At 44.1% G+C, this 14,080-nt stretch overlaps 1 protein-coding gene across 1 annotated transcript in view; it reads right to left on the reverse strand.

Moving 5' to 3' along the window:
* NPHP1 (nephrocystin 1) overlaps positions 1–14,080 on the reverse strand; it is a 69,837-nt gene that overhangs the window by 52,187 nt on the left and 3,570 nt on the right. The window contains exons 2-4 of the mRNA XM_038751410.1: positions 13,613–13,686; positions 9,376–9,436; positions 746–870 (exon numbers count right to left, since the gene is read on the reverse strand). Coding sequence (XP_038607338.1) covers positions 746–870; positions 9,376–9,436; positions 13,613–13,686 — 260 coding nt within the window. The remainder of the gene's footprint in view (positions 1–745; positions 871–9,375; positions 9,437–13,612; positions 13,687–14,080) is intronic.

The following is a 14,080-nucleotide window of genomic DNA, read 5'->3' on the forward strand; positions in this document are numbered from 1 at the left end:
AACAAATACCATTATTATTATTAAGCGGAACACAACCTTTTTTTTCAGGCCGGGCCAACGAAAATCAATCAATCAATCAATCGTATTTATTGAGCGCTTACTGTGTGCAGAGCACTGTACTAAGCGCTTGGGAAGTACAAGTTGGCAACATATAGAGACGGTCCCTATCCAACAGTGGGCTCACAGTCTAAAAGGGGGAGACGGAGAACAAAACCAAACATACTAACAAAATAAAATAAATAGAATAGATATGTACAAGTAAAATAAATAAATGAATAAATAAATAGAGTAATAAACATGTACAAACGTATATACATATATACAGGATGGGATGGTTCATATAAACAGACACGTTCCCTCCCCACGATGAGAGGGACTGAGTCACACCTAGATTTCACCGACTTATTTTGCTTGTCTTGATAGTTTTGAGAGTTTCCTGATGTAAGCACCATAGTAAGCGCTTAACAAATACCATTATTATTATTATTAAGCGGAACACAACTTTTTTTTTCAGGCCGGGCCAACGAAAATCAATCAATCAATCGATCGTATTTATTGAGCGCTTACTGTGTGCAGAGCACTGTACTAAGCGCTTGGGAAGTCCAAGTTGGCAACATATAGAGACAGTCCCTATCCAACAGTGGGCTCACAGTCTAAAAGAAGGCCAACAGATCTTGAGCGAACGTATTTTCTGCGGTGCTTGTCGAAATAAAATGGGAACATCTGCTTTTCCCAACTGACTTACTCCGTTTTACTGTCCCGACTCAAGGTGACGGCAAGTTTCTGCAGCTGCTGGGTTAGTTTTTCCAAGCGTTGCCGCTCCTCTTCTTTCCGCTCTATATAATTCCCCACGGGGGCCGGTTCATCAGCCTGGGAAACAAGCAGCGTCGCTTGAAAATGCAATTTAATTTCAAGTGTCCGTGGGACTCACTTTTCTTGACACGGACTGCCTCTAGCTTACTCATTTTGGGTGTCTTTCACTTGAATCTCCTTTCTCACCTCCCTTCCTCAAATCTCTGCTACCTTTAATCGATCCATCAATCAATGGTGTTTATTGAGTGTGGGCGTGTGCAAGACACTCTACTACGTTTCGGCATTCAGAGTAATAGCAATTATTGCAATAATAATAATAACGATGGCATTTATTAAGCACCTACTATGTGCAAAGCACTGTTCTAAGCACTGGGGAGGTTACAAGGCGATCAGGTTGTCCCACAGGGGGCTCACAGTCTTTATCCCCATTTTAGAGTTGAGGGAACTGAGGCCCAGAGAAGTGAAGTGACTGGCCCAAAGTCACACAGCTGACAAGTGGTGGAGCCAGGATTCGAACCCATGATCTCCGACTCCAAAGCCCGGGCTCTTTCCACTGAGCCACGCTGCTTCCTCATATTACTTCCTAATAGTAATAGTAATAATTGTTGTATTTGGAGAAGCGGCGTGGCTCAGTGGAAAGAGCACAGGCTTTGGAGTCAGAGGTCACGGGTTCAAATCACGACTCTGCCCATTGTCAGCTGTGTGACTTTGGGCAAGTCGCTTCACTTCTCTGGGCCTCAGTTCCCTCATCTGTAAAATGGGGACTAAGACTGTGAGCCCCCCCGTGGCACAACCTGATCACCTTGTAACCTCCCCAATGCTTAGATCAGTGTTTGGCACAATAGTAAGTGCATAATAAATGCCATTATTATTATTATTATTATTATTATTTATTAAGCGCTTGCTATGTACCAGAAACTATACTAAGTGCTGAGGTGGATATAAGCAAATCAGGTTGGACACAGTCCCTGTCTCACATGGGGCTCAGGGCCTTAATCTCCAGTTTACAGATGAGGTAACAAGCACAGAGAAGTGAAGTGACTTGCCCAAAGTCACACAGCAGACAGGTGGTAGAGTCAAGATTAGAACCCGTGACCTCTGACTGCTCTATCCACTGTGCCATGCTGCCTCCCCTACATTACAACAGAGTTGGGAAACATGTTTCCTTTCCACCAGCGTGGCTCAGTGGAAGGAGCCCGGGCTTTGGAGTCAGAGGTCGTGGGTTCGAATCCCGGCTCGGCCACATATCTGCTGTGTGACCTTGGGCAAGTCACTTCACTTTTTGTTCTCTGTCTCCCCCTTCTAGACTGTGAGCCCACTGTTGGGTAGGGACTGTCTCTATGTGTTGCCGACTTGTACTTCCCAAGCGCTTAGTACAGTGCTCTGCACACAGTAAGCGCTCAATAAATACGATTGATTGATTGATTGATTTTCGGAGCCTCAGTTACGTCATCTGTAAAATGGGGATGATGACTGTGAGCCCCATGCGGGACAACCTGATCACCTTGTATCCCCCCAGCGCTTAGAACAGTGCTTGGCACATAGTAAGCGCTTAACAAATGCCATTATTATTATTACTGTCTCTATATGTTGCCAATTTGCACTTCCCAAGCGCTTAGTACAGTGCTCTGCACATAGTAAGCGCTCAATAAATACGATTGATGATGATGATGATGATTACCAGGAACTCCCAGTTCAGAGTGGGAGACTGATCCTCTAGACTGTAAGCTTGTTGGGGGCAGGGAATATGTCTTTTTATTGTTGTATTGTATGCTCCCAAGCGCTTACTACAGTGCCCTGCCCCCAATAAGCACTCAATAAATACGAATGAATGAATGAATTAAAATGAATCACGGATATGTTCCGAGTACTGTGGGGTGAATATCAAGCGCTTCAAGTAATGATAGCATTTGTTAAGCACTTATTATGTGCGAAGCACTGTTCTAAGCGCTGGGGAGGATACAGGGTGATCAGGTTGTCCCACGGGGGGCTCACAGTCTTCATCCCCATTTTCCAGATGAGGCCCAGAGAAGGGAAGTGACTTCGCCAAGGTCACACGGCTGACAAGTGGCGGAGCCGGGACTTGAACCCATGACCTCTGACTCCAAAGCCCGGGCTCTTTCCACTGAGCCACTTAATCCAACTGCAAACGCAAAGCAGAAGAGAGGGGACGATGGCGAAATGAGGGGTTAGTCGGGGAAGATCCCTGGGAGAAGATGGGATTTTAGTAAGCCTTTGACGGTGGGGAGAGTGGTGCTCTGTCAGTCCCCTCCTCCCCCTCCCCATCCCCCCCGCCTTACCTCCTTCCCCTCCCCACAGCACCTGGATATATGTATATATGTTTCTACGCATTCATTACTCTATTTATTTATGTATTTTATTTGTACACATTTATTCTATTTATTTTATTTGGTTAATATGTTTTGTTCTGTTGTCTGTCTCCCCCTTCTAGACTGCGAGCCCGCTGCTGGGTAGGGACCGCCTCTATATGTTGCCACCTTGTACTTCCCGAGCGCTTAGTACAGTGCTCTGCACAAAGTAAGCGCTCAATAAATACGATTGAATGAATGAATGAATATAATAATAATAATAATCGCAATTATTAAGCGCTTACTATGTGCAAAGCACTGTTCTAAGCGCTGGGCACTGTTCTGAGCACTGGATATAATAAATAATAATGATGATGGCATTTATTATTATTAATAATAATAATAAAAATAATGGCATTTGTTAAGTGCTTACCATGTGCAAAGCACTGTTCTAAGCGCTGGGCACTGTTCTGAGCACTGGATATAATTAATAATAATAATGATGGCATTTATTAATAATAATAATAACAATAATAATAATAATGGCATTTGTTAAGCACTTACTATGTGCAAAGCACCGTTCTAAGCGCTGGGGGGGATACAAGGTGATCAGGTTGTCCCGCATGGGGCTCACAGTTATCATCCCCATTTTACAGATGAGGTAACTGAGGCTTCGAGAAGTTAAGTGACTTACCCAAGGTCACACAGCAGACATGAGGTGGAGCGCTTACTATGTGCAAAGCACCGTTCTAAGCACTGGGGAGGTTACAAGGGGATCAAGTTGTCCCACGGGGGGCTCACAGTCTTCATCCCCATTTTACAGATGAGGTAACTGAGGCTCTGAGAAGTTAAGTGACTTGCCCAAGGTCACACAGCAGACATGAGGTGGAGCACTTACTATGTGCAAAGCACCGTTCTAAGCGCTGGGGAGGTTACAAGGGGATCAAGTTGTCCCATGGGGGGCTCACAGTCTTCATCCCCATTTTACAGATGAGGGAACTGAGGCCCAGAGAAGTGAAGTGACTTGCCCAAAGTCACTCAGCTGACAAGTGGCGGAGCTGGGATTTGAACCCATGACCTCTGATTCCAGAGCCCGGGCTCTTTCCACTGAGCCACGCTGCCAAGGGGAAGAGAGTGCCAGGCCAGAGGGAAGATGTGAGCCCACTGTTGGGTAGGGACTGTCTCTATATGCTGCCAACTTGTACTTCCCAAGCGCTTAGTACAGTGCTCTGTACACAGTAAGCACTCAATAAATACTTTTGATTGATTGATGTGGGTAAAGGGTTGGTGGCAAGTTAGAGGAGATGGAGGTACAGTGAGTAGGTGGGTGATGGAGGAGCGTGGTTGGGGACTGGGTTGTGGTAAAATAGGAGGGGCAAGTCACAACTTCTCTGTGCCTCAGTTCCCTCATCTGTAAAATGGGGATTAAGATGGTGAGCCCCCCGTGGGACAACCTGATCACCTTGTATCTACTCCAGCGCTTAGACCAGAGCCCAGCCCGCACCCTCCGCTCCTCTTCTGCTGCTAACCTCCTCACTGGGCCTCGTTCTCGCCCGTCCCGCCATCGACCCCCGGCCCACATCCTCCCCCTGGCCTGGAATGGCCTCCCTCTGCCCATCTGCCAAGCTAGCTCTCTTCCTCCCTTCAAGGCCCTACTGAGAGCTCACCTCCTCCAGGAGGCCTTCCCAGACTGAGCCCCCCTTTTCCTCTCCTCCTCCCCATCCCCCCCCGCCCTACCTCCTTCCCCTCCCCACAGCACCTGTATATATGTTTGTACAGATTTATTACTCTATTTTACTTGTACATATTTACTATTCTATTTATTTTGTTAATGATGTGCATCTAGCTTTATTTCTATTTATTCTGATGACATAATACCTATCCACATGTTTTGTTTTGTTGTCCGTCTCCCCCTTCTAGACTGTGAGCCCACTGTTGGGTAGGGACCGTCTCTATATGTTACCAACTTGTTCTTCCCAAGTGCTTAGTACAGTGCTCTGCACACAGTAAGCGCTCAATAAATACGACTGAATGAATGAATGAATGAACATAGTAAGGGCTTAACAAATACTAACATTATTATTATTATTATTATTATTATTATTATTATTATTATTATTATTATCTGACAGGAAGGATTCAGGGAAACGATGATTCTGGATCTGGATCTTTCTTTAGCTTCAAATGTTCATCTGTCCAAAACTAAAATTAGAGATAATTATGACTAAGTGAAAGTATATCTAATTGGTGTAAGGAATTGATGTTACTACCGCATTAACATTATTATCCCCCTCCCCATCCCCCAGCCTTGCCTCCTTCCCCTCCCTACAGCACCTGTATATATGTATATATGTTTGTACAGATTTATTACTCTATTTATTTATTTCACTTGTACACATTTATTCTACTTATTTTATTTTGTTAATATGTTTTGCTTTGTTGTCTGTCTTCCCTTTCTAGACTGTGAGCCCACTGTTGGGTAGGGACCGTCTCTATATGTTGCCAACTTGGACTTCCCAAGCGCTTAGTACAGTGCTCTGCACACAGTAAGCCCTCAATAAATACGACTGAATGAATGAATGATGTTAATCTACAGCAGCTTGGATTTTCAGCTTTAACTGAATACTCTACGAATCTGACTGTTGTGTCAAATTAAAGTGTTTGCAAACACGTGGTAAAATCACTCTTTCACGGTACCCAGTGGACGCAAATTTCAAGATACTATTTGCTTCACAGCAACGTCAACTGATCTACTTTTGTCTTACAGAAACTAACTACTTCTTGCACTTATGTCTTTAGCGATGCTCCTTCAGAGAAGCAGCGTGGCTCAGTGGAAAGAGCCCGGGCTTGGGAGCCAGAGGTCACGGGTTCAAATCCCGGCTCCGCCACTTGTCAGCTGTGTGACTCTGGGCAAGTCACTTCACTTCTCTGGGCCTCAGTGACCTCATCTGTCAAACGGGGATGAAGATTGTGAGCCCCACGTGGGACAGCCTGATCACCGCGTATCCCCCCCCAACCGCTTAGAACAGTGCTTCGCACATAGTAAGCACTTAACATATGCCATCGTTATTATACTCAGCACTCGTTGAATATAGGAATATTTGATGATAATGGTATTTGTTAAGTGCTTATTATGTGCAAAGCACTGTACGAAGCAGTACGGTATATACAAGATAATCAGGTTGGACACTATCCCGATCCCTCATGGACATCCTCCACAGCACCTGTATATATGTATATATGTTTGTATGTATTTATTACTCTATTTATCTATTTATTTTATTTGTACATATCTATTCTATTTATTTTACTTTGTTAATATGTTTTGTTTTGTTGTCTGTCTCCCCCTTCTAGACTGTGAGCCCCGCTGTTCGGTAGGGACCGTCTCTATATGTTGCCAACTTGGACTTCCCGAGCACTTAGTACAGTGCTCTGCACACAATCAATCGTATTTATTGAGCGCTTACTGTGTGCAGAGCACTGTACTAAGCGCTTGACACAGCACGCGCTCAATAAATACGATTGAATGAATGAATGAATGGACCTCACAGTTAAGTTTTCTAGACTGTGAGCCCGTTGTTGGGTAGGGACCGTCTCTATATGTTGCCAACTTGGACTTCCCGAGCACTTAGTACAGTGCTCTGCACACAATCAATCAATCGTATCTATTGAGCGCTTACTGTGTGTAGAGCACTGTACTAAGCGCTTGACACAGCACGCACTCAATAAATACGATTGAATGAATGAATGAATGGACCTCACAGTTAAGTTTTCTAGACTGTGAGCCCGTTGTTGGGTAGGGACCGCCTCTGTATATTGCCGATTTGTATTTCCCAAGAGCTCAGTACAGTGCTCTGCACACAGTAAGTGCTCAATAAATGCGACTGAATGAATGATAAGTGGAGGGAAACAGGTACTGAATCCCCATTTTACATCATCATCATCATCAATCGTATTTATTGAGCGCTTACTATGTGCAGATGAGGAAACTGAGGCCAGGAGAACTTTCAGTGACTTGCCCAAGGTCACACAGCAGGGCAGTGGCAGAGCGAAGATTAGAACCCAGATCTTCTGATTCCTAGGCCCATGCTCTTTCCACAAGGCCATGCTGCTTCCCTGTATATCTGACCGAACGTTCAGCTTGCATGGCCTAGTACAGATCGCACAGGCCTGGAAATCAAAAGACCTGGGTTCTAATCCTGGTTTTGCCACTTGCTTGCTGTGTGACCTTGGGAGAGTCACCACTTCTCTGGCCCTCAATTTCCTCTTCTATAAAACGGAGATTCAATTCCTGTCTTCCCTCCTATTTAGACTGTGAGCCCCATGTGGGACAGGGACTGTGTCCAACCTGATTAGCTTGTGCATTTCTATTCTATTTATTTTATTTTGTTAGTATATTTGGTTTTGTTGTCTGTCTCCCCCTTCTCGACTGTGAGCCCACTGTTGGGTAGGGACCGTCTCTATGTGTTGCCAACTCGGACTTCCCAGGCGCTTAGTACAGTGCTCTGCACACAGTAAGCACTCAATAAATACGACTGATTGATTGATTGATTCTCTGTGAGCCCCCCATGGGACAGCCTGATTACCTTGTATCCCCCAGCGCTTAGAACACTGCTTTGCACATAGTAAGTGCTTAATAAGTGCCATTATCATCATCATCAACATCATCTACCCCAGAGTTTAGAACAGTGCTTAATATAGAGTAAGTGCTAAACAAATACCATCACAAAAAACCAAAAAAAAAATCTTTCATTCTGATTCCGCTCCTTGCGAATCCTTCATTGCGTGTCTTCCTCTTAGACTGTATGTAACTTGTGGATAGGGAATGTGCTTTATTCTTTCATTCATTCAATCGTATTTATTGAGCGCTTACCGTGTGCAGAGCACTGTACTAAGCGCTTGGGAAGTACAAGTTGGTAACATATAGAGACGGTCCCTCCCCAACAACGGGCTCACAGTCTAGAAGGGGGAGACAGATGACAAAACAAAACATATGGACAGGTGTCAATTTATACAACTGTAAGCTCACTGTAGTCCGGGAACCTGCCAACTCTGTTACACTGTACCCTCCCAAGTGCTTAGTACAGTGCTCTGCACACACAGTAAGCGCTCAATAAATACAGCTGATTGATTTTTTAAATTGTATTTGTTAAGCATTTACTCTGTGCCAGGCACTGTACTAAGCGCCGGGGACAAGATAATCAAGTTGGGCACAGTCCCTGTCCCACATGGGGCTCACAACCTTAATCCCCATTTCACAGATGAGGCGCAGAAAAGGAGATGAAAAGGCGTTTTTAAAGCAAAACTTGAAGAAATAATACGTCATAATCCCTCCAATAGGTACTGTTCACTCATTCACTCATTCGTTTCATCATATTTACTGAGCGATTATGGTGTGCAGAGATCTGTGCTAAAGCAGCCTGGCCTAGGGGAAAAGAGCCCAGGCTTGGGAGTCGGAGGACGTGGGTTCTTCCAGCTCCGCCACTGACCAGCTGTGTGATTTTGGGCAAGTCTGTGCCTCAGTTACCTCATCTGTAAAATGGGGATTAAGACCGGGAGCCCCACGTGGGACAAACGGATCACCTTGTATCTCCCCCAGTTCGTAGAACGGCACACAGTAAGCGCTTAACAAATGCCATCATTATTAATGTTATTGGGATAGTACAATACAACAATAAACAGTGACATTTCCTGCCCACAACGAGCTTACAACCTCCTTCCCTTCCCCACAGCACCTGTATATATGTTTGTACATATTTATTACTCTATTTATTTTACTTGTACATATCTATTCTATTTATTTTATTTTGTTAATATGTTTGGTTTTGTTCTCTGTCTCCCCCTTCTAGACTGTGAGCCCACTGTTGGGTAGGGACTGCCTCTATATGTTGCCAACTTGGACTTCCCAAGCGCTTAGTACAGTGCTCTGCACACAGGAAGCGCTCAATAAATACGATTGATTGATTGATTGAGTGGGGGATAGAGGCATCAATACAAATGAATGAAATTACAGATATGTACATAACTACTGTAGGGCTGGGAGGGGGGACTACGTCTCTTTTGGGGAGACTTTCTTGATTGTTCAATGTCCAAATTAAGATTGCAGTTTGCACTGTTACCATCACCTGGGGAATTGTGCTTGAGTTTCTTGACTGATCTGTAATACGTCTCAAATATTCATAACAGTACATTGCCTTTAGTAGGTACAAAATACATAAATATATACATATATATTATTGCTATGACTACTTACTTTGTTTAGCTTTTGCAGAGCATCTTTATTTTCATCTATTGCTCTTTTCAGCTGGACACATCTAAATTGAAAACACAAGCACATTAGTCGATTTCTGTCATGACCAATGAAATATGCCTGAAATTGAAACGTCCAATATTTTCTAAACATAAGCTCTCATTGCTGGTACGTATTTATTACTCTATTTATTTTACTTGTACATATTTATTCTATTTATTTTATTTTGTTAATATGTTTTGTTCTCTGTCTCCCCCTTCTAGACTGTGAGCCCATTGTTGGGTAGGGACCGTCTCTTTCTGTTGCCAACTTGTACTTCCCAAGTGCTTAGTACAGTGCTCTGCACACAGTAAGCACTCAATAAATACGACTGATTGATTGCTGAACATTAGCTGTGGCACGAATACAAAGATACTAACATATTTTTGAATTTGGTAGGTCTAGTTAGCTACTGAAAAGAAGTTTAGCTGTTTCAAACTTACATGTGAGCCCACTGTTGGGTAGGGACTGTCTCTATATGTTGCCAATTTGTACTTCCCAAGCGCTTAGTACAGTGCTCTGCACATAGTAAGCGCTCAATAAATACGATTGATGATGATGTTGATGATTCACGTTTATGTACAAGAAACTGGAAACCCCTAGGCATTAAGCAAATGGTAGTCAAAGAACAGCTGGCAAAGAGAGCCCTATTTTTGGAAGAGAAGCAGTGTGGCCTAGTGGAAAGAGCACAGGCCCGGGCATCAGAAGACCTGAGTTCGGATCCTGGCTCTGCCAATGGCTTGCTGTGCGACCTTGGGCAAGTCACTTAACTTCTCTGTGCCTCAGTTCTCCTGTTGTCCCTCCTATTTAAACTGTGAGCCCCCTGAAGGATAAAGACTGTGTCCAACCTAATCAACACATGTAATAACAGTAATAATGTATTATTATTACATATCTGTAATGTAATCAGTTATGTACATATCTGGAATTTTAGTCATTTGTATTGATGCCTGTATCCCCCCCCTCCAGACTGTAAACTCACTGTGGGCAGGAAATGTCACTATTTATTGTTGTATTGTACTTTCCCAATAACATAGCCCACTGTTGGGTAGGGACTGTCTCTATATGTTGCCAATTTGTACTTCCCAAGCGCTTAGTACAGTGCTCTGCACATAGTAAGCGCTCAATAAATACGATTGATGATGATTAATAATGACGGCATTTGTTAAGCGCTTACTATGTGCCGAGCACCATGTATTATTATTACTATTATTATGTTACTTATTAAGCACTTACTATGTGCCAAGTACTGGTTTAAGTGCTGGGGTAGACAATCAATCAATCGTATTTATTGAGCGCTTACTGTGTGCAGAGCACTGTACTAAGCGCTTGGGAACTACAAGTTGGCAACATATAGAGAAGTTAATCAGGTTGGACACAGTCCCTGTCCCACATGGGGCTCACACTCTTATCACCATTTTACAAATGAGGGAACCGAGGCCCAGCGAATAATAATAATAATAATGGCATTTATTAAGCGCTTACTATGTGCAAAGCACTGTTCTAAGCGCTGGGGAGGTTACAAGGTGATCAGGTTGTCCCGCGGGGGGCTCACAGCCTTCATCCCCATTTTACAGATGAGGTAGCTGAGGCCCAGAGAAGTGAAGTGACTTGCTGAAAGTCACACAGCTGACAATTGGCGGAGCTGGAATTTGAACCCGTGACCTCTGACTCCAGAGCCCATACTCTCCTAGCTCCATCTAAAGAAATGTGGAAAGCAGGGGGCTGAATCCTCATTTTACCAATGAAGGAACTGAGGCCCAGAGTAGTTTATGACTTGCCCAAGGTCACACAGCAGAGACGTGGCGGAGCTGGGATTAGAACCCACGTCCTTCCACCTCCCGGGCTCTAGCCACTAGGTCACATTACTTCTACGCTTACGCTATGCTAGAACAGTGCTTTGCACATAGTAAGCGCTTAATAAATGCCATTATTATTATTATTATTATTATTATTATTATTACCTCAGCGTGAGTTGAACTGATCACCAGCTGCGATGTTCCCAACTTCCAGGCCCCAGCTCTATCCACTAAACTGTGCTGCTCTTTATATCCACCCCAGTGTCTGACACATAGTAAGCGCTTAACACATACCCCTAAAAAAAGAGAAATTCGCTAATTGTAGAAACCACGTGCCAAACGTTGGGCTATGCTGCTCTTTATAGCCACCCCAGTCTTTGAGACATAGCAAGCGCTTAACAAATACCATTAAAAGAAAGAGAGAAATTCACTACAGAAACATAATAATAATACTGATAGCATTTATTAAGTGCTTACTATGTGCAAAGCACTGTTCTAAGCGCTGGGGAGGTTACAAGGTGATCAGGTTGTTCCACAGGGAGCTCACAGTCTTATTCCTCATTTTACAGATGCAGTAACTGAGGCCCAGAGAAGTGAAGTGACTTGCCCCAAGTCACACAGCTGACAATTGGCGGAGTCGGGATTTGAACCCATGGCCTCTGACTCCAAAGCCCGGGCTCTTTCCACCGAGCCACACTGCTTCTCTTGACACTATGTGAGTCCTTCTAGACTGTGAGCCCACTGTTGGGTAGGGACCGTCTCTATATGTTGCCAATTTGTATTTCCCAAGCGCTTAGTACAGTGCTCTGCACACAGTAAGCGCTCAATAAATACGATTGAATGAATAAATGAATATGTGTCAAACGCTGGGGCAGATACAATTTAATCAGGTTGGTTGGGTAGGAACCATCTATATGTTGCCAACTTGTACTTCCCAAGCGCTTAGTCCAGTGCTCTGCACACAGTAAGCGCTCAATAAATACGACAGAATGAATGAATGAATGACACCGTCCCTGTCCCACATGGACTCACACTCTCAATCCCCATTTTACAGATGCGGTAACTGAGGCCCAGAGAAGTGAAATGACTTGCCCGGGGCCACACAGCAGATAGGTGGCGGAGCCGGAATTAGAACCCGGGTCCTTCTGACCCCCAGGCCTGTGCTCTATCCACTGAGCCATGCTGCTCCTCATCTCTACCCCAGATCTCAGCGCTTAGAACAGCGCTTGGCACATAGTAAGCGCTTAACAAATGCCAACATCATTATTATTATTATCTTAAAATGGTGTTTGACACAGAGTGAGCACTTAACGCTTCATCATCATCAATCGTATTTATTGAGCGCTTACTATGTGCAAAGCACTGTATTAAGCGCTTGGGAAGTACAAATTGGCAACATATAGAGACAGTCCCTACCCAACAGTGGGCTCACAGTCTAAAAGGGGGAGACAGAGAACAAAACCAAACATATTGTCTCCCCCTTTTAGACTGTGAGCCCACTTTTGGGTAGGGACTGTCTCTATATCAATCAATCAATCAATCGTATTTATTGAGCGCTTACTGTGTGCAGAGCACTGTACTAAGCGCTTGGGAAGTACAAATTGGCAACATATAGAGATGGTCCCTACCCAACAGTGGGCTCACAGTCTAAAAGGGGGAGACAGAGAACAAAACCAAACATATTGTCTCCCCCTTTTAGACTGTGAGCCCACTGTTGGGTAGGGACTGTCTCTATATCAATCAATCAATCAATCGTATTTATTGAGCGCTTACTGTGTGCAGAGCACTGTACTAAGCGCTTGGGAAGTACAAGTCGGCAACACATAGAGACAGTCCCTACCCAACATCGGGCTCACAGTCTAGAAGGGGGAGACAGAGAACAAAACCAAACATACTACATGTTGCCATCTTGTACTTCCCAAGCGCTTAGTACAGTGCTCTGCACACAGGAAGCGCTCAATAAATACGATCGATTGATTAACAAAAACCACTTCAAAATTACATTTACTAATCGTAGAAACAGTAGTTATCATTTTTACTGGGCCATTTCTTTCCAGGAATAGGTGGGGAGAGAGAATGGGGCGGCACACTCCGAAGATGAGAAACAGGGGAGGATCAATCAATCAATCGTATTTATTGAGCGCTTACTGTGTGCAGAGCACTGTACTAAGCGCTTGGGAAGTCCAAGTTGGCAACATATAGAGACGGTCCCTACCCAACAGTGGGCTCACAGTCTAAAAGGGAGGATGAAGGCACACACTCAGACAGGAGAGAGGCCCAACCCTCCCCCTGAAGCATGGGTCACCGTAATATTGTAACCTACCCAGCGCTTAGAACAGTGCTTTGCACATAGTAAGCGCTTAATAAATGCCATAATAATAATAATTATTATTATACCGCACCTCTGATAGATGCCCTTCCTTTTCTCGCCTTCTAAGTTTCCCTCCGATAGACTCTGCTGAAGCAATTCGTCGACCTAAATTAAATTGCAGAAAGGCAAAAAAAAAAAAAAATAGGTTTTGAGTATTTTTCTCTAGAATATCATGGCAGCTGTTAAAATTATTTCCTTTGTGCCTCCTCATTCGTTCAGTCGTATTTATTGAGCGCTTACTGTGTGCAGAGCACTGTAGTAAGCGATCGTATTTATTGAGCAGCTGCTAAAATGATTTCCTTTGTGCCTCCTCATTCATTCAATCGCATTTATTGAGCGCTTACTGTGTGCAGAGCACTGTACTAAGCGTTCGTATTTATTGAGCGCTTACTGTGGGCAGAGCACTGTACTAAGCGCTTGGGAAGTCCAAGTTGGCAACGTATAGAGACGGTCTCCACCCAACAGCGGGCTCACAGTCTCGCCAACCCTCCTCAATTAG

The sequence above is a fragment of the Tachyglossus aculeatus genome, chromosome 1, assembly GCF_015852505.1.
Source record: "Tachyglossus aculeatus isolate mTacAcu1 chromosome 1, mTacAcu1.pri, whole genome shotgun sequence".
NCBI classification, from domain to species: domain Eukaryota; kingdom Metazoa; phylum Chordata; class Mammalia; order Monotremata; family Tachyglossidae; genus Tachyglossus; species Tachyglossus aculeatus.